This window comes from Melitaea cinxia, chromosome 12, assembly GCF_905220565.1.
Source record: "Melitaea cinxia chromosome 12, ilMelCinx1.1, whole genome shotgun sequence".
NCBI classification, from domain to species: Eukaryota; Metazoa; Arthropoda; class Insecta; order Lepidoptera; family Nymphalidae; genus Melitaea; species Melitaea cinxia.
In genome coordinates, this window is record NC_059405.1 from 2,872,373 (window position 1) to 2,894,972 (window position 22,600).

Here is a 22,600-nt window from a genome sequence, read left to right on the forward strand (position 1 = left end):
ATCACGAGGGTTGCCATTTTTACGATATTTAAATTTTTCATTGATGACTTATCAGTGCTGCAGAAAACCATAGCGGATATTTACTAGACCGTGTTTTTGGATTTGGGGACATGTTTAGACAGCAATCATAACTCGACAATTTCTTCTCCCAAGAATATTATTCAGGGCACTTTTAATTTTGTCATAGTCATCTTTGTAGAAGCGGAACCTAGCCCCAATAGAAGATTCGAGCTTTTCCTGAAAGTTAATTTTAACGGAAAACTCAATAGGAGGGTGTAATGGTCTATCCCGGAAAGAGGGTCCTTGCTTTCGCTCAATTGGGAGATAACCAGAGAGCTAATTACTATGTATGTCTAAAACGCGATTTTTATTATTTTTACAACAATTATACTGTGTAAGAGCATTTAATGACATTAAATCAGTAATCATGTTATTCAACAAATTATTCGTTGTTATCGGAGTCAGTGCAGGGCCAGTCGTCTATTTCCAACACAGACCACCCAAGTTAAAATCCCAAGAACGATTATGTTAAAGGAGCGAAGTTTATCAATTACATGATTTGTATTTAAAATGAAGTGTTCCAAGATATGTTTCTGTACCGGAGGGGGAATATAAACAGTGCAAATGTACAGATAATCAGTTTGACCATTGGTATTTAGCAGTTTAACCCATAAATTCTCACAGTGCGATATACAATTTTTGTGCAGTAATTGTGAGATTTTTCCCAAATAGGAAGGCAAACATCTTAACCTAAGTGTATTAATATACAATATGATATGATATTTGAGAGCCAATTCATTGACGAAAGCAATCTATAAAATATTACGCTACAACGATTAATAAAATAAATATATTCCAAAATCGAATCTCTTTTCGTAGCATAACAGATGAGATAATATAAAAAAAATTATCTCAACTGTTATGACAAAAATAAGACATGATAAATATTTATAATATTTTTTATACAACTAGGTCGCCAAACAAGAGTACGGCTCACCTGATGGTAAGCGATTACCAGAAGCATTGCAAGCGTGTTGCCGACCTTACCCTGAATCTCCCCCAGGAGCTCTGGTCAGCTTACTCATCACAGAAACACAACATTTATTTATACTAACCTATATAACCATTTATCCATTCCGTACTCTCAGTTATTTTATGATATTGAAAAATTAAAACGAAAAAGGTCCAATGAAAATAAAAAAAAATACATTTAAGTTGTTACATAGCGAGCAATGAACACTTTGTGACTGTCACAAACAAAAAAAAAAAAAACTGTATAATTATTATTTTATTTATTTATTGACAATTGACTTATCTCATATATAAAATTCTCGTGTCGCGGTGTTTGTAGTTAAACTCCTCCGAAACGGTTTGACCGATTCTCATGAAATTTTGTGTGCATATTGGGTAGGTCTGAAAATCAAATAATATCTATTTTTCATACCACTAAGTTAAAGGGGGGGGGGATTAAGGGGGTTAATAAAATATATGGCAAAACAACGTTTGCGGGGTCAGCTAGTATATATTCACAAATATGAATTTATTTGCTCATGTATATACTAAGCCACTAACGTTACTTTATATTTCTTCCCTTTTTTCCTCTTTATCTGAATTTTTTCTAATACTCGATTTTGCACACCTACAAATGTCTGTCTGTAGAGAATGCTTTTAGCATTAAACCCGCCTTTTGTACAATTCTGTAATATATTGTGCAATAAAGTATTAATAAATAAATAATAAATATATTAACTGTTTTTAATAGTTACTTTTTATACTACTCTTATAATAAATCAGTATTTTTTCAACGATCTCGTTTTATTCCTATCGATATTCTGACTGAGTCTAGGTATTACGGAATAGTTACGATAACGTTCGGAATATTACGTTAAGTGAAATATCGCGATTTATCGTGTCCGCTGATTTATATTCGACGATTAGCGATTGCGACGAATACGCTTTATTTAATTTATAGCGGCACGACCGCGGCCATACGATATTTGTTTGTTTGATCTGTATTTTAATTTATCAGTCTATATTCTATTCTATTAAACGCTATTCTTGTAATAATATACTTTTGCAATTGCTTAAATGCTTTTAACTCTATCTCTCTGTAAAGTCTTGTGATTTAGTATTTTTAAACTAAAAAATGACAAGATTTATTAAGTCTAAATTTAAATATTATCTTGATTTTAATAAACGATGTTTCATAGATTTTTTCGGAATACGAGGTAGATATTTTAATTTTTATTGTTGGACTCTATCTTACAGCGCCATCTGTTGTCGAGTGACTGAATTTCGTTAGAACTTATTAACATTTCGAGACACTAGACGGCGTTAAAGTAGAACACGACGTCTGCTTTTTTTAAATGTAAGTGAATCTTATTCTATTAGATGCTAGCTGTGCCATGCGATTTCATTCGTGTTAATTTGAGGTAAAACGTATAAAATTTTCATACAGCAAATAGCCTTCCTGGGTAAACGGACTAAACAACTCACAAAATCAATTTTGCAATTCGAACCACTACTTCCTAAGATTAGCGCGTTAAAGCAATTACTTGAATTCCTGAGCTTTAAAATATTAGTATAGATATTATTACTAATTCTATATAAAATATAGGTCACCTTATACGTCAATCGTTTTTAATTGAAATTCATCTCAAAAAAGTCAAAGTATGTAATTTCATATATTTAAAATGAACTCCACAATTTTTTTTTTTGTTTAGGCCATCAAAACCTTATAATTAGATTAAGCCTAAGCGCGCACTGGCGGCCTGGCCGCAGCGGCCGGGCCGCGGCGGCCAGCGAAATGTATGTACATCGTATCATAGAGCGCGCACTTGGCCGCGAGCGGCCAGCGGCCGCCGCGGCCAACGAGATCATTGCGGCGTACCTGCGGCCAGCCGGCCGCCGCGGCCATCGAGATTCGAAGAATTGTACGATCGTGCGCTAGTGTGCGCGCACTGGTCGCCGCGGATAGATGTTTTACTCTTTACGGAGTGTTGAAATTATATCGTTATGGGCTATGGCTTGGGAGCGACGCTTGCGGCTGGTCGCGACACTCGCGGCCTCGTCGCAATACTGGCCGCTGTGGCCTGGCCGCCAGTGCGCGCTTAGCCTAAAAGAATTACATCGCCAATCAATAGTCAGATTGCTATTAGATATCATGCGCAAGCGCACAAAGCGAGTCACGGCGGGCTAATAACAACGGCTTGGGAACTGGGGCAAGTGAGCGCCAACCAGCCTGCGGACTAGAGGATAATTTACTTGTGATATACCTCCAGTCGAGCACAACATTATTGAATACATAGATAAGTAGATAATTAATAGTAAAGTCATGCTATTGTAAATTTTACTACAGCTTGTGTATATAGCTCGACCAGCTTAGTACTACAACCTGGTAGTGAAGTAGCTACTATCATAGCTGGATTTCAGAACGAATTAAAGATTTAGAAGGCATCAACCACCATCTACTTTCTTCAACTCTACTTTTAAATAATCTACTTCTTTCACCCTTTCAAATTAGTAATTTATTTCTGGTAATTTATTTTATGTAATATGATTACATGACATCAAGTAAGCCACCTGCACATTCCATCACTTCCATAAAAATTACAATAGTAGGCTTAGGGAAATAAACAGCCAATAGCTCACAAAATATAGGACAATGTATTTATGATAAAGTTTCCTGTCAATGACGAGAACACCTCTTATATTATACACCTCGTATTGTAATAATAGCAAAACACATACGAATAAATATTTTGAATGTATTAATTAAAAAATTAAAATACTGGCTGTGCCCCGTTAACTTCTATATCTAGATACATATCAATGAATTTACATGAGTTAATTTACTGACTTGTGATTTCACTATTTTCTGCGACAATTTCTGCAGAATATTTTCATAATTTTTTTCTTACATTGCGATAAATGAGGAACAAAGAATGACCTTGTACATAGATATCCGACATTACAAAAAAAAAGATCTGTAGCTAACTAAGAAATAGTTATAGTCTTGTTTAGCGTTACTATAAAGAACAATAAGTAGTGAAAGTATGTTTATATTGTACAAACGAAACAATTTCGATTACATTCAGAACAGGTCAATACTTTCGTTGCCAAGATGACCGAGACAATGTAGCCCGATTACGAGACTGGAATCAATATTACCTTCAACGACCAATTAACGTCTTATTACTAAACTATCCAATATTTCACTATCCTAATAAGCTAGTATTTATCAATCGTGTCGAGATAAATTAGAGAACAAGAGATATGCTACTTTTGGACCGACCAATGTTTCACTATTCGGGAATCATTTTCGATTGTTTCAAATCGCATTTGCGTGATTAACAGATTGCAGGATATGGTTGCGATTAATTTGACATTTGGTATTTGAATTTCGAAATATTATGTCAGTTTACTTGATTGTCAAAGATAAAGGTATACGCAAAAGGTATAATGGTTAATCATGATACATAACACAAACGCACGTCATGTGGTTAATAATTGGACGTATTTTAATGCTTGACGACTGACATGTCATTAGATTTGTATTAATGACGTGAGTGTCATGGGGTAATTAACTAATTTAATTAACTTTCCTGATCGTTCCATTGTATTTTATATTCCATACAGATAAAAAGAAATGATTGACAGTATAATAAATAGGAACAAATGTGTATTAGACTTTGTAATGTTCCTTTTGTATTTACATAGAACTAAAATGAAATAAAAATAAATAATAATATTTAATACTTATTATTTATTTTTAATTTTCAGATTATAAAAGGTAGTAAATCTTAACATTTAACAAAAATTATAATTGTTTTTAATTGCCCCTAAATAGTATGTGTGATTATAAAAGTTATATTTGTTTATTTAAAATTAGAATGTTATTGTTACCCCGCTGGAGCGGTCAATTTTTGATATGATTTTCAAAAATGTTATTGTGTTTAAACTCATTAATGTTTAAACTCGTGGTTTAACCGTGAATGTCCGGATTCCTTGATAGATATCAATATTTGATTAGCGAAAGCCGATCGAATGGAACATTGCGATTGTAGGAACAGACAGATTAAGTCTGTCCTACATTGTGGATACAGAATTACTATTCATTCAATGAAAAGTAAACTATAATATGTTAAAATAAATAAAACATTGTTCTTTGGAAGCTAGTAATGAAAAAAGACAATTTTCGGAACTACGTACCATTAATAGTACTAGTATGAAAGTTTATTAAAGAAAAATAATAATTTACTTTGTTTATGTTTCAATAATTTTTTAATTTTTTTTTAATATTAGTCTTTTATCTTTTAAACTCGTTGTATATGAAAATATTTTCATTTTGTTTTGTTTTTAGGTGATAAACATCAGCCTATAAGTATTAATTTTTGATATAATGTTTTTATCTCTTTATAAGTTTTCACTTGTTTTCCACCTGGACCTTCTTTTTTCATAGCGTTGATCTTGTCTCGTAATATATATTTTTTAAACCTACAAAAGTGTGTAGATGATTATTTCAGGTCAGTGACCTTTCCCACCCGTATTTGACAAATTTGTTGTACCATAAATTTTCATAGAAAGTTACAGTTAGTAAGTATAAGCAGGTCCCGCATAAAGGTATAATATTAAATTACCCATTTTCGGGTAACCGTTACCTTTCACCAGTTTGATGTTATCACAATGGAATTATATTTGATTATGATAGTCATAGATTCGTGATCATAACATCCTTCTAAAAATAAATAATTGGTGTTTTAAGTTTTTTTTGTAAGCTTTAATTTTTAACGTATTTTAAAATAAAACAACGTACGTAGAACATGTATTATTGTAGCTGATATAAGACAAAAAAAATAGGAAAATATACTGTAGTTAATACTAAAAAAAAAAAAAAAAAACTGGCCAAGTGCACAAATAAAAATATTAAAAATATTTTGATTGTATGATGAAACTAAATATTTCTGATTTTCGCAAATTTTTCTTTATCTGTACTACAAGACGTTCCTTCGTACCAAAATTCAAGATTCTGAGTTCACGGGAAGTACCCTGTAGGTTTGACTCCGTTGCGAGTGTCGAAAATTTGCAGCATAAACGGCTGTATCTTTTGATTGCGTCAGCTTAGAATATTAATTTTTTTCACAGCTCCAAGGAACTGTAGATATGAGTATTTAATATGAATTTCAGCTGCTACCTTTACACGTTCCTGACGAAAAGGGTCTTGACAGATAGACGGACAACAAAGTGATCCTTTAAGGGTTCCGTTTTTTCCTTTTGAGATACGGAACCCTAAAAAAATGATGTAAAAAGTTTTAAGTGCCTGTTTTTTTTTCTTAAAACCATTTACGACTGAAAAACCAAATAGCTATCTATATATTTAGCATAATAGTACGGTACATTTGTTTTTATTTTTCATACGGACAGTAGCCGAAGTAATATTTGCAAGAACGACATTGATTTTTATTTAACGTATCAATTTCTTATACTGAAAAAAAAATACGTACCTAGTAATTACTTATGCAAAAAATCTTTACTTTAATTATTTACTGTTATCTTTATACTCTTACATAGCAAAAACTCGATTATTTTTTTGTTATAAAATATACCTAAAGTAAATAGTTTTACATTTTAATTAGTTTTTTGTTTTGTTTCAGGCAAAAGAAAAGAGCAACCGAGAAGATTTGAAAACAGACATACAACATCGGAAAGAAAGCTTTTATAGGGTAAGTTGTAACTGTCTATAAGAACATACATTGTACTTCCTGAAAACATAATGACTAGCCCGTTACTCCGAGTCTGGGTGTATAATATATATATTCATTTTTATGTGTATTATTTTCATGTACATACTTATATTGAAAAAAAAATGTAGCTTTACCAGTCGGCTGTTACCTATTATAACCTTACTTTAGGAACAGATGACCGTATGTGTAAGTGTGTAGATATTTATTTATTTAATTTATGTTAATTTAGTCTTTACCCCCGTGGAGACCTTAAAGGTTAAATGTGTGTTATCTTCGTTATATTTTTGATTGATTGACTGCAATTATACACACATATTAGAATAGGAGTGCAAGCGTCTTATGTCTTTTACGTTCCTAATTGGAGTATAAGAAAATATCGGGAGTTAAATCTTGTGAAACAATGAAACAGCAGTAATGCGTGAGTGACGCCTCACAGCTTTTATAGCTGTAACAGGAAATAGATATGATAGTTCACTAGCATTTACTGTACAAGTACGAATAGGAAGTGTCAATTTATGTTTTTGATTTTAGAGTTATTATATTTGATAACTTATTTGTAGATTAATTCTAGTCGCGTGTCGGAAATAAACACATTTAGGTCTTGTACTGTTAAAAAATTTAAATTTTCTCTTTGTAATATTATTATTGTTTATTATAGGAGGCTCCGTCGGACGAAGATTCCGCGGTGTCTTCCGCGCCCGCCTCTCTTTCCCCTCAGCCGCTCAACGAAATGTGGGTGAGTATTTACGAAAACATTTAAAATACTATGATGTACGCCGTATTAAGAAAGAAGTATGACGTAGGCCGCAAGGAACACATATGCACAAAATAGAGCAGACTGACTGGAGAAGTAACTGAACCTTACCGAAGAACAATTTATACTGTTTTCAAATAGTGTTTTGTTCCTGTGTAGAGTGTGGTAGCTGGAGCTACTGGGGTGTGTTGTGTGGTTTTCCATCAGGTTACTGTGTGATTCTTTGCTACCATTGTATAAACATAAAAGTAATAAAAATACTTCATATATAAATAGAATAATAGAAATATTATGTTTTTATAGCATCTTGTCATAATGACGGAAGATATTAAGGTGTGATTTTTTTTAAGTGCTTTGTATACAATAGTAATCGTTTTAAGCTGTATTTAATGACGAAACGACTATAGGAAGTCATCTTAATATTACGTTAATGAAAAACACATTGTGTCGTATTATCGAAATTAGAATGTTAATAGAAAACTGAACCGTATTCGCAGACATCAGTCAGTAATTATTATTTTAAAATGGTTATTAAAAACTGATTGAAAAAACAAAAATAGCCCACTGCAAAAAAAAAAAAAAATTGAATTGGTAATGGATAATTTAAAAATAATCGTATTGTGTTATAATTATATGATTTTAGGTCAACCTCAGTTTTATTTATGTTCATTTGTTATTGAATCATTTTTGGATTTTGACTCCCAAATAAATCTAAGACCTGTTAGTCCAAGCATTAAGGCCGATTGTTCTTAATTTTCTCTTCCTAGAAGAATAGACCAGTTATGGGTTTCGTTATAGACTGTTACTGTACAATGGAAATATTTGATGAAACCCTATTCTATGAAAATCAGACAGGTACAACGACGACGCGTTGGCGCAATGGTCGCACCACTGACTGACTGTGGCTGTGCCGCTGTGCGGACTCGATCCCCGCACATGACAAACATTTGTATTGGCCATACAGATGTTTACCGTGGTCTGGGTGTTTGTGCAGTCCCTGTGGGCCTCCCCACCGTGCCTCGGAGAGCACGTTAAGCGGTCGTTTCTGGTTGTTATCATGTACATCTGATAGCGATCGTTACTCATAATAGGGAATCCGGAATATATCCGCCAACCCGAATTATAGCAGCGGCCTTTAATAAGGAAAGAGGCCTATGCCCAGCAGTGGGATATTACAGGCTGAAGCGAGGTAGGGATACAAACTCACATTTATTGCAGTTTTGAAACCGTATTGTCTAAAGTATAAAGTTCAAAATGCAATTGTTTTGTAGTGGAAAGCGCGTGACTAATGATTTGTATTATGAGGATGCGAGTAATAGCGCACAAGCGGAGATTTTTATACGCTTAATGACAACTTTCAATTGTACACCAGATGAGCAATCAGAAGATTTAATGATATCCTACTTCCTATCATAATTGTATTAGTATAAAATATTTGTGAGAATAGATATGTAGATATTTTGTTATTATTTTCTATATAGTGTGTATATAACTAGAGATTCCGAATAATTCATATAGGTATATATCAAAAAAAAAAAAATTGTTATTAATATTTAAAAATTTTAAGAAAAAAAAGTAAAACACAAAAGAATTACTGGCATTAGCTAGCACTGCAATTGACTTTCTTATCGCTCGCTAGCGATCTCTTCCAGATAACTTTGAGATACAGAAATCGCACAAAGATTAAAGAAAATACCAGAAAAAATTACGGGATCAAAAGTTACGCGGTTAAAACCATGAGGCCTAGTTATTGATTAAATTAATTGTATTAAGTAACTGTTTAGTTGTTTCAATTTTGCTGATTACTTTACAAAGTTACCTTTTAATATTCAAATGAGGTCGCGTTGACACGAGGTGAAGAATTCGGAACCTCACGGCCTTGAAATATCATAAGAGCATCGTTCACCGGTAATGTCATTATTGCGATAGCGTGTCACCCACTAAACTATTGGCGCTTGTTGCTTGCGTCACAGCTCTATTGTTGTTTAGGGTGACAAGGTTTTAAGTGCACCGTTGTTTTTTTTTACTTGGAGCGTATAATTTCTTATTTGTTAATGTTTATGAATTTTTTTAATTTTTTCAAAGTATAATTATTAATCACTAATAATAAATTTTGATTACGAAATTGGTGAATTCTGACAAGCAATTGTATAATGTTTAAATAATATACTTAATTAAAATAGTTATTTTTTCTTAACAAGTGTTTCGTTAAAAAGAAAAACATATAAGTAAATATGAAACGTCAAATTATATTTAATAGTAACCTGGCAATGTACGATGACCTAAATACACCTTACCATATACAAGATAGATAAGTAAGTCTAAAAAGTATATAAACGCTTATATCCTGCAATTACAACGCAGATGCAATTCAGACCAATTAAAGTCTCAATTTACACTTTAAAAGTGGATAGAAAATTGTTTTATTATTTATCAATTAAGCAGAGCGAAACGTAAAGCGGTTCATTTCGTAGAAAATAACTAGTGACAGAGTCTGGTTTTGCCTGAATTTATTGTATACAGCGTTATTATTGTGACTGGCGTTGTGTGAGTGTGTCCAATAGTTATGTACGAAATCGTAGTGTTAAATTATAATTCATTCTGTTTGTTTGAAAAAAAAATGTTGCCGTATTTAAGTAAAAAACCCTATAATTATCTGTTTTGTAAAATTTTGACAACATCACATTTATTTTATGAATAGCTGGGCCAGCGACTTCGTTCGCGTGGAATATAACTAAATAGTTATTGTTGAGTTTGCAGTTATAAAAAAAAAAACAAAATAAAAGTAGCTTAAGTTATTCCTTATTACATTAGCCATCTGCCAGTGAAAGTCCCGTCAAAATCGGTCCAGCCATTTCAGAGATTAGCCAGAACAAACAGGCAGACAGACAGACAAAAATTATAAAAAAATTTTTGGTATATGTACCGTGTATACATACATATTAATTTAGTAAAAAGCTGTTATTTTAATTTTACAAACATACATTCCAATTGTATTTATTTGTATAGATTACAATTAAGTATATTATTAAAACTACATATTTCGTTATTATATAAAATATAGCAAGCTCATCATAAATTTCGCTTTTATGATTTAAATACGAGTACAATATAAGTGTAATAGTATTTAGAAAGTATGAAACCTTGAAGTGTCCATTGTAAACGATGTTCACGGTGCCCGTAGTCGTGCGGGCAGTGCCGGAGCGCGGCGGAGCGGGCGGCGGCGGCGGCGCGCGAGTGCACGCGGCTCGCGGACGCGCTGCGGGACGCTCGCGACCAACTCGAGCTCATGGAGTTCAGGCTGCTCGAGCTGGAGGACGCCGGCCCCGATAAGGTATGCCTTAGTTTCGTGTGTTGAGTGCTCGAGTTTAAAAAAAAATTGCGGAATGCGGTAAAAGTGTTTTGGTTTCGTGTTGTGTTCGAAAAATTTGGAATATTGTTTTGGAAAATTTGTAGTGTGAAAATTGAAAGTGTAAATATATATTACAGATGTTAATCGTAAAGGAATTAAATAATAACGTTCTCGTAGTTTGGTGATCCGAAGTAAATGAGGTGTTTCAGGTTTGTCTTTAGTTTTAAAGTGTGCTCGAGTTTAAAAAAAAAATTCCGCGTAAAAATTAGTGATTCAAAAGGCGTCTGAGTTTAACGGTTTTTTCATTTGCGCCCTATTTTATTGGTGGTAATCAAATCGTTAAATGGTAATCATTTTTAATTATGTTATAATTACCTAATATATTCATCCAAATATTCTTCAAAAATATAAATTTTAAGTTGTATCTTCTCTCTCTTAACTCTTTATTTAATGTCATTACTGTAATCACGTAAATTTCCAGAGTAAATGTTTTGTTCTTAAATCTCCGATTTGAAGGTTTTGGCCATCGGAGCGATAACTACGTAATTACACAGTAAATTGTTACTTGGATTATTCATAAGATCATTTATAACAAATTTATAGTTTGAATTACTAACGTAATACTTACATGTTTACAACAGCAAATCCATTGTATTAGTGCTGCAAATTATTTAACTATCACATGGGTAATATGTCTCATTTTATCATTTTAATAATAATATGATGTTTTATAAGTCAACATATAGATTATAGAAATAACAAAGCCATTTTTACCGCACATTATTATATTTAACGCAAATATTGAAAACTTAATTACCATTACGAAACAAACATGGTAAATATCTATAGTTGTAAATATTATAAATTGTAAATTTAGGATGAAAATAAACTTTTTGTTTCTAAAATTTTTTTGCTAGTTTAGATATGATTACAAAAAAAAAACGTAACTAATAATTAATTTTAAAAAACCGTCAAAAAGTGTTGCATACGTAATATCTGTAAACAATTTTACCCCATCTACGTAATATCATTCATTGTTGTTATTTTCTCGCGCTGTTTGTATACAGATACCATTACCTTGTATTGTTTGAAAAACAATTAAATTTCCCGTTGATTAAGATATCGGGTAGTTTGAATAACTGGTATGAAGGACCCGTTAAGTTTGACTTCATTACTGTCAACTGGTGGCATATCTTCAATGCTATGATACTGATTTTAATAGCCAAAATTCAGGGCCGGTTTCACCACCTGTGAATAGAGTTAATCATGCACATAAGTTACGATTAGACTTTAATAGCAGAAGGCAAAATAGGCCATTGGGACCTGTTCCATCTCAATTAAAAAACACCAACCTTATATTCAGGAATCGAATATCGCGATAGCGAAACGAAATATGCCATAAATTATTCGACGGTAAAAAGAATAATATATCATAATTCGTAAGCTTCTATCCGTTGGATTCCCTTAAAGTCAGATAGCTGTACCACCAGTGTGTAAAATAGGCCGTCAGAGAGATAATTTACTATAAATCTTCAATGCTGTTTTATCGGCTTTAATAGCCAATATCCAGATAGATAAGCCAATTTAAAGGTTATCGATATAGCCAATCTTATCTTCATTATTCCTATCATGATTCTGAAGTTCGTAAAAATGATTAAGTGCAGCTGACACAGCACGTGCCAATTGTGTGTGTCTTCGTCATACTTACTTCCTGCAAGAATTGCATATTTAATGAGTAACAGCTCATGTTTGCTATTATGTGTAAAATATTTCTGACCGGTGTTACACAAAGTATACACACATCTATACCACCATAAAGCTGAAGAGTTTGTTTGTTTGGACGCGTTAATCAGGGACAACTGGTTCGATCGAAAAATTAAATTCCCTCAAAATAATGCGGTCGAAACCCGGGACACATCTTGTACGTTTCAGCCTGTAATATCCCACTGCTGGGCAGAGGCCTCTTTCCCCATGTAAGAGAAGGGTCAGAGCTTAATCCACCACGACGCTCTAATGCGGGTTGGCGGATACACTAATACGTACTGTACTTTTAAGTTTATTATACGTGATTGTATTTTTATACAATTATGTTTTTTTTTTTAAGTTAATTAGGGGAATAAATTATGCTTATCAATTCGTTAAATACATTTGCTGTTACTTAGTATTGAAAGTTGTTAACCTGATTGCTAAAAGGTTTATGTATTTCAAGCATATGTATGTATCTTTGTATATAGGTTAATCTATCCGTAGACTAAACCGTTTAACGGATTTTAACAGATTAGGTGTCAAATCCGTCCTCATAGTTTGAATGACATACATATGACATAAGTATGTGGGTTTTTGATTGTTTTTCTTTTTTTTTATATTTCACTTATGTTTATCTGATCCTTACATGTCAAATAATGATTTAAATTTATTTATAGAGCAAGAAGTAAAAAACAAAAACAACATTCTATTAAAGTCTAAATCTGTTCTTAATAAAATTACTATCTAAGTTACAATAGATAATTATATTTAACGTAATTTTACTTTAGGAAATCACGATACGACAGTACTTTTCTAACTGCATTATTTTTGTATATCTATATAAAATATCAACCTGTTCTACAATCGCATGTCGCGTTACTTATGCCATTTTTTAATTATGAACCAATAAACTATTTTAGCTTTTATTTTTAGGTACCTACTTATTTAAGTTCAATACATACAGTACTCTACATACTCTTTTAACCTGATTCATCTTAGCGACTAATTTAACAAATTCTAAGCTCCAGTTAAGTTTACTTTTACTTCTTCAGTGTCAAGTCACTTATATACTTAAAATTGTCATATCCGCGTATTTAAGGCTTTTTTATTTATTATTTTTATATGAAACGAGTTTCAATTTTTTGCGTTCCTTAATCCTTCCTTATAAAAATAAATATTAAATAATTAATATACGCCAACACTCTATTTTATATAGCAGTTGTGTTAATGATGAGTTCTCGTTTCTCGAATCAAATAAAAATCATGTAACATTACTTATCACTGACGCATTATTATTTTTAACGACCTTTGTAAGATAAATATTCAATGATCATTCCAGAAGTCATGATGATCAAACTCTATCTAATTCCAATGTTTATTTTATTGTTTTTTAATCAACTTCAAGGAAAGTAGGAGGTTCTCAATTCAATTGTTTTTTTTTTGTGTGGTCATCATCATCATCATTCCAGCCTATTGCAGTCCACTGCTGGACATAGGCCTCAACAAGTTCGGACCAAAAATGCGTCAACTCATGTGTGTTGCCCATAGTCACCACGCTGGGCAGGTGGGTTGGTGACCGCAGGGCTGGCTTTGTCGCACCGAAGACGCTGCTTGCCGTCTTCGGCCTGTGTGTTTCAAAGCCAGCGGTTAGGTGGTTATCTCGCCATCGGTCGGCTTCTTAAGTTCCAAGATGGTAGTGGAACCTTGTTATCCCTTAGTCGCCTCTTACGACACCCACGGGAAGAGAGGGGGTGACTATATTCTTTGGTGCCGTAGCCGCATTTTGTGTGGTATGTGGTGAAATTTCCTGTTGTGCTCTGTGTTAAAATTACCTAAAAATTACCTAAGCTTAAAAATATTTGAAAGCTAAGCTAATACTGACATATTTGCAATTGCAAATATTATCAAAAGAATGCGTTGTTGTTTGTTTATCGCGCGGAGTTCGCGTTTGAGAATCTTAGCGTATTCAATGGAAATGAAAGGATACCTGTCAAGGTTATAGGAAGTTTTTCTCGTTAGACATTATTGAAGGATATTGTGAGTTAATACTAATAAAAATGTACCTCTTGTATCTTTGTTCTTAGGATTACGTATTAAGTGATGTATAATTTTTTATTCAAGCCCAGTTTCTTTATTAACCGACTTCCAAAAAAGGAGGAGGTTCTCAATTCGACTGTTTTTTTTTTATGTAGGTGACATCAGAACTTTTGACTGGGTGGACCGATTTCGACAAAAAAAAATTAATCGAAAGGTGGTGTGTGTCACTAGAGTTATATCTAATAATGCGTTTTTACTTGACGCTTTTTTCGTCGAACCTACGTTGTATTACTTGTCGATGTAATTGAAGTCGGTTTTTATTTTCGTTTGCCAGCAAACACAATTATTAGAATACGATCCGTTTTCTCAATTTCACAGATGTCATGTCGATATGTGAAAAACGATTCGCCAGTTGGTTTTAATTAACTGTAACGTGTAAAACGTTTGTTAAATTTGTAATTCAGTTAACACGAATCTTATTAGAGCGTATCTTTAAGATACATTTCTTTGCGATGGATGCATTATTATTAATGTCTCCTTGTATAAAGTGTTGAAGTCAATATTGTTAATAACAAAGCCAGTATTGTCAATTTCTTTTATATTGATTTTATATTGATCTTACAAGTTTATCCACGATTACGCAAGGGTTGGAAAAGTAGTAGGTACAGTAAGTTACAATTGTTTTTCTATGGAGAAGAGACGGATTTTGCCTAGCAGCATAGATATATAATTTTATCCTTAATTTCTTCTCTTATATGAGATCAAGTAACTGGTGATAGATATTGTTTTAATATTACGTTATATCTGAATGATAAATATTTGTATCTTGAAAAACATTTCATGTACCAGTATAAGTATTATATTATTTTGATGTTACAAAATAATATAAGTGTGATGCCTATTATTTTAATGAAATACAAAAAAAAAATATGTTAGCATAAATCTTATCAACTTAGAAATAAACTAACTATAATTTCAATTCTCGAGCCTTTTCAAATCCGTTCAAACGATTTCCGCAAGTGGATCGTGACGTCATAACTCACGAAGATGGTCAGTTTCGGTGGCTACCATTTCCTCTTTCCGTTTGAACGCAATTACAGTCTATTTGTGTGCTGTACCGTAATGCGTATCAAATACTTTGCAACTTATCTTGGGGCCTGTTTCACTGTTGTGAATAAAGCTTAACCACCACATATGCTATCAAAATACTTCAGCAGGAGATATAATAGGCCATTAGGCAAAGGCCATAGGGTATGTTCTTCCTTAATTAATAAACTATATTATAACTTTGAGATCACAATAAAGAATAGAAACACCCCATAAGTAAACTGGAATTAAATGGTGTAAAAGAAAAATCCTACGAATTTTATAAATGTGAAAGTTTTTGAGGATGGATGTATGTTTTTGTTATACTTCTTCGGGAACTTTTATCTTTTGGGTATCTTCGTCCGTCAACTAGCGTTATCCACGACCGATGAAACTGAACCTCAGTATAGTAAGTTGTTTGTACGTTCGTGTGTGTGTAGCTTAAATTTAATGCGTTTTGTTTTCATTGTTTTAATTTGTATTGTTTGTAAATTTTTTCGTAACGTTAATTGTTGATTTCTTTTGATAATTTGACTATTTTTTACGACTGTTGCTAAGATTTCGTTGAATTATTGAGGATAAATTATTTTTTAAATTTAGGTATGTTTTTAGTTGGTTATACAAGGGAAACGTAGTTTTTAGTTGCTGTTTTCAATGTTGCTTTTTTTGAAAGTATTCTTTTAAAATTAGCTTTTAATTTGATAGAGTTTCGTACTAAATGTGTACATTTTTAACTTTGTAACAAAATATTCTCAGAAAGGCTTTTTTTAAAACCATAACACTGTAGGTAGAAGAGATTACGCATTTCTACGGCTTTGTCGTTACAAATACCCAGCGAAGTGTAATTGTCTGGTGGTAATCTTATTGTTATTTATTTAAAATTATATTTAAATATAGATAGAGAGATACATATTTCCTTTTTTCAGTATTATAAAACATAATTTATTGAAAACATTCAGATGATTTTTGGTTGTTCTAAATTTCAAAGTTATTTGATTTCATTTAGATTTATTTTCTAATAAGTTTTGTTTTCAAATGTTTTTCTTGTTATATTTAACTGTATCTATGTATCAAAAATGTGTGCTTATATGCTTGCTGTATATAATTTTTAAATTAGATTAGGTTAACTGTTGAGAAAAATTTTTACACAAAGAAATAATACAAAGCATTCTCGTAATAAAAAAGTATAAAAAAATTGCCAAAAAATGCAAGAACGACATAATTATTACGTATTTAGGTCTGTGGGTCTGTTATACTATAAATAGTAAAAAGTATATTTTTAAAAAGTATTTTTTAAGTTAAAAAGTAGTTAAACATATCACTTATTGTAACAGTAATTACTGTTACAATTTTGATAGTACATATTTTACAGTACATATTTTGATATTAACTATTTTTTTAGTATTTCTGTCAAACAAATGTAAATTTTTCTTTCTTTGAAGTCACACACTACTACTACGTGACCAGCTTCATTTTTAAATCGTGAAGTCATCAATCAGTTTTATCAGATGTAAATAACTTCCAATTAATTTTACAAGTTTCTCACTTTCCCATTAAGATTTGCAATAAATATAATTTCATCACGTCTAGTTAATTAAAATATTGCGCTAAAACTAATAATTTCACGGTTGACGCCCCCGCTTCCTTGGTCACATTTTCGTTAAAGCTCCACGCCTTCTAAGGTGCTTTGAGATCTTAATCGAGTACAAGCGGTCTTTTGTTGCGTTTATATTCATAATCACATTATCGTAATGCTAATGTAACTCATAACAATACCTTTTAAAGGATTTTGATATGTGGGCAGGATAACCAGCGCCGAAAATAGTAAGGCCTACTCGTGTACCAAAAATGATATTATCGCATCATTTGTTTGTCGAAACTTACCATATGAAAACGTGTGCCTTTATTACAAACTAAGCGATTGAAATGGAGCGTAGATTTTCTATCTGGAAATTCATGAAGACAGTTCAGTAGTTCATTATTTATAATAAGCGATGTCGTTTGATATTAATCGCAGACGATGTTTTATCTTTTTTTCATTGTTACAAATACTTATCATTAATATGTAACAAGAACGATAAAATCTGTAATGTGTACGTATGGCTAGAGGTAAGATGTCTAAATTTCTAATGTTTTCCAGGGTGCTAGGGACAACCTAACCGACTCAGATTCGGGCTGTGTGTCCCCTGGCTCTCGGATAAAGGACTCTGCGTCCCCCGAGCTCAAACGAATGGACTCCGGCTACAAGTCCCCCCATACACCAAGTAGCCCCTGCAATCCACGGAGACATTTCACAACACCCCACGATGACTTCAAGGAAGACTTCGCCAAAGCTCAAGTACTAGCGGATATCTTAGATAGAAACTCTGAAACAAGTGACTCGTTAAAGAGTAATCCTGTCAAGGATCACTTGGAACAGATGATCTTGAACGCGGCTTCGGTGGAGGACAGGAGCTGCTTGGAGCAGGTTTTGATGATGCTCTACAATTTTCAAGCGTTGAGCAGTTCTGTTAGTGAAGATGAATGCTATCAGGTATGCAATTTTTTTTTTATTATAAACTTTTTCCATTTACCCCGAGTTGCTAGTAAATGAAAAGAAAAAAAAAAACAAAATGTTCTGTCATTAGTGTCATTCAACCTTCAATTAGAACATTTATCATGTAAAACCAAAAATAGATAAATTTAAATTTCCAGACGAAACCGAGAAGAATATGTGATCTGAGATTGAAAACCGAAATCGACATTCCATCGCACAAAACCCACAAAGCCGTAGCCACCGTCACACCGTACCAGCAAAAGGGTTACAAATCGGAATCACTTGAGAGTCTTTGCGAGGAACGGAAACCGAATAACATCTTACAAGAAAGTGGCATCTTCGAGGGCGTGGAAACTGAATCGACCGGTACTCAGACAGAAATCAACGACAGTTTTGAATGTAGCGGCGAACTAAATACAGAAATACAACGACTGAATAGTATAAGGGAAAAATTAGAAAAGCAAGGTGTTAGAAATAGGACGCTTAGTACTAAGGAGGACGGGGATAGTCTGGAATGCAAGTGCGTAAAATTGGGAAAGAAACACAAACAGTATTACGAGAGGAGGCTTAAGTTTTTGGAGGGAAAAATATCGATATACGAAGCAGCGCAGGACGTTAAGGAGGCCAAGCTAGCGCAGAGGCTACAGAAGGAATTTCTCCTGGAAAATCGAATACAAGTAAGTGTACCTACATATAATTTTAAGGTTTACCAAGATCCTTAATATTTTGAATAGTGATTTTCAATTTTATATGAAATTAATTTTGATTGGAAATTATACCAGGTAAATCAAGCATTTTGTTTTCGTTTTCCCATCTTCATCTTAACGTTTTTGAATAAGTTAAATATACAAGAGTCAGTATTTATTTCAAGTGTATAATATCGTTTGTAACATGTCTCATTGTACTGTAAATCGTTTTCTTGTAACTTGACATCAGTTAACATAATAATGAATTCTATTTCAATAACGTTGGTTTAGATTTCTATGGTTTATCAGATAGGTTGTATCTTTTCTATTTAGTCATCAAATCAATCATGTCGCATTGATTGATGGTACGAGCCATTGTTGGAATATAGGTTATTGTTGTAAAATATGATGCAATATGTTACTAAGCATTTGTTGGTTGTCAATAAAAATACCAAACATAATTATTTATCATAATTTTGTCTGTATTTATGTATTACAGACAAGTGCATACACATAACAGCGTTAGATGACTACAGTGTGCTTTGTTATTTAAATTTATGTACAGATAGTAGTGATTAATGAATTGATTTTTGAAGTTGTAGTAGTTACTTTTGATTAATATAAATAAGATCATTTTTTCTTCTTTGAAAGGGTTTCAAAGTTATTAATAACTATTTGAAAAATCGTGCCTTTCCAAGGTAATACGCAATCTAAATCGCAATGCTGCAGTGTGTTATGGTATAATTATGAATATTAATAAGCGTTACAATGATATTAACATATAAATAATTCGACAGGAACTTGAAACGCAGTTAACAGACCTTCAAGATAAGTATGAGAGACTAGAGGAGGACTGTTGCGAACTCGAGGAGATCGAAAATGATACACGTTTACATTGGCAGCAGTGAGTGGCAAAATGTTTTATTTATTGTCATAAGATTTATAGTGGTTTTCTCGCATTTGTAATATTGTTACTAATCTACTATAAATATGTCAACGTATCACGTAAACATGTCGTCAAAAGTAATTTTGTATTTGTTATGAATATAGCAACAAACGCTCTGATGTTGTGATGCGAGTAGTTGCTTAAAACGCTGACAGTTTGCGGGTTCGATTTTAATAATAATAATAAATAAATATCTACACAATACTCACACGGTCGTCTGTTCCTAAAGTAAGCAACTTAATGCTTGAGTTATAGGTAACAGCCGACTGGTATAGCTACCTTTTTTTTGATAAACACATAAATAATACATATATAAATATATAAATAAATATTTGTCTTACACCCCGACTCGGGGTGGGAATCGAACCCGCAACGCTCGGAGCAGAAGATCACAGTTAAATAACACTCTTTTCAAGCAGTGTTGTGTTACTCTTGGTGAGTTAGGTCACAGAGCTCCTGGGAAATTGAGGATAGGGTGAGCAATGCGAGGGCTATGCTTCTGGTTTTGCCGTCTACAAGCTACGGTAATCACTTACCATCAGGTGAACCGTACGCTTGTTTGCCAACCTAGTTATGTAAAAAAATACAGGTTTGGAAGATGGAAGTTAGTTCCCAATAATAAACAAATTTTTATTAATATTTCAGACTTGAAATGGACTATGAGCTGTGCTCAGCGCAATTAAGAGATATGACGGAGCAGAGGGAATGTTCTAGAGCTCAAGCGGAGCGGTTGATGGCAGAGTTGGCTAAGAGGGAGTGTACTTTGAAGGCGAGAGAGGTGAGATTGAAATCGAAATCAAAATTAAAAATAACACCACATACAGGCTTCAAAAGCACTGAATTGTCATTACAAACTAAAATTTTAGATTAAAAATAAAGCTACCATCGATTCGGAATGTAGATTCTGCAAGAAATTTCGCAGTTACTGATTTAAAAAAAAAAGTGTTTTTAATATTACTGCTTTAAGAAGTAAATACCATTTTTAGGCAAAGATTTTCTCTCTCTTGAACGAGAAGTTTTGAAGCTTAATTTTTGCGTCTTAATAGTTAATTATTTAATGAACCTATGTCTCAGAATGCTCTCTTGTGCAATGGATTCCTTGTTTCCCTACTACATTAATATAAAATTAATTATGAAGACGCTTGAAAAATCAGCGCAGAAACAAATTCACTTTAAGTAGATATTTAAACATGTTGTAAGAGATCTCTTAGTTCCGTCATTCCTAATAATTTTTATTAATTGCACCTTGTAGAGGTGAAGTGTATTAGTTAAAGCTCGAGCCCTTTCAAACGTATACTTTTTGTTGAATTTATCGGTTTCATTGTAAAAAGAGGTTTTCCATGTTTTTACATTTTCTTCGATTTCAAGTCTAAAATTACATTAAGTAACTATATTGATCTTTACTATACAGTATTATTTTATTGACATTTCTAGAATGAGTTGCTGACGAGGTTGGAAGGCTTAGAGAAGGCAGTTCCAGCGCTCATAGCGTGGAACGTCTTGCAAGTTGTTGGGGCAAACGTTTCGAAAGGAAATCAGGTAATATTTTAAGCTATCTGGTTAGCACTCTAGAGTTTTAAACAAGTAAAGTTGTATACAACAAAAATAAGCAATTGCAAAATTAAACAATATTTTATGAATAGGTATGAAGTAAAACAGGTTCAAACTGAAAATGTAATTTTAAAGGAATCTTTGCATTTATTTGTAATAAATATGAGTTGTTGAGTTCAAAAGTTTACTTTTGAGTTTTGCAATTCGCATTCGGAAAAGTTCATTTACTTGTCAACTAAAACTAATATAAGGAGTTTGAACACAAGGTTATATATATATATATATATATATATATATATATATATATAGGCTTAATAGTTTGGATTGATACAGTTATAAATTTCTGAAATTTGAATTCTAGTCTTAAAAAGAAAACATATATACGGTCGAATTGAGTAACCTCCTCCTTTTTTTGAAGTCGGTTAAAAAGACGTGTGTCGCAAAAATAATTTCAGTAATTTTATATTAACATTTCAGAGGGCGCTAATGAACCGTATGTGTAGTTTCGGTAACGACACAAAGTCCGGTATATCGCAAATAAAACGAAATCAACAGAATGAAACGAGTTGCAATGCAATTGTCGTTTGGAATGAAATCAACAACGGAACGACGAACAGTGTGAAGGAATTACAACAACAGATAACCAAGTAAGTGTATTTAAAAGTGTGTAGATATTTACCGTATGAATGGTGAGTGACTGCCTTAAGTGTACCACTTTTTGTCAAAGGCCTTAATCTACCTCTGCTGTTCTTTAGGTTATCGTCTTATATGTTTCTTAAATTAACTTTCGAAAGTTGATGACTAAAACTATATAGATGAGCAATAATTTTAATTATTTATCGTTGTGTCCATTTGTTATAAGTATTCTTTGACGGTTAGCAGGAAAGTGGACATAAGGTGCCAATCAAACCACTAACTGCAAATTCATGCGACGTTTCGATCCTTTATTGGACCATCATCAGGCATCTACAAAATACAAACATTGAAGAAAGTTGTACAACCAATTAATCCATAACAACAACAAAACAAAAAGAACCACATCATCAGTACCTTTACACGTAGTAGTCAATAGACATCTCCTTATCAAAGTTCTTTCATTATGTAAGATTCCAAATCCAAATACATTATATATTATTTTAAATAACTTAAACTTGTGCATATTG

The 22,600-nt window shown here is 32.6% G+C and overlaps 1 protein-coding gene across 1 annotated transcript in view; it reads left to right on the forward strand.

The window, feature by feature from the left end:
• The window catches only part of LOC123658155 (myosin-9-like), a 177,755-nt gene that overhangs the window by 144,223 nt on the left and 10,932 nt on the right, over positions 1–22,600 (forward strand). The window contains exons 6-14 of the mRNA XM_045593595.1: positions 6,654–6,722; positions 7,402–7,479; positions 10,682–10,831; positions 17,859–18,251; positions 18,413–18,931; positions 19,738–19,844; positions 20,532–20,664; positions 21,321–21,425; positions 21,915–22,084. Of these exons, the coding sequence (XP_045449551.1) occupies positions 6,654–6,722; positions 7,402–7,479; positions 10,682–10,831; positions 17,859–18,251; positions 18,413–18,931; positions 19,738–19,844; positions 20,532–20,664; positions 21,321–21,425; positions 21,915–22,084 (1,724 nt within the window). The remainder of the gene's footprint in view (positions 1–6,653; positions 6,723–7,401; positions 7,480–10,681; positions 10,832–17,858; positions 18,252–18,412; positions 18,932–19,737; positions 19,845–20,531; positions 20,665–21,320; positions 21,426–21,914; positions 22,085–22,600) is intronic.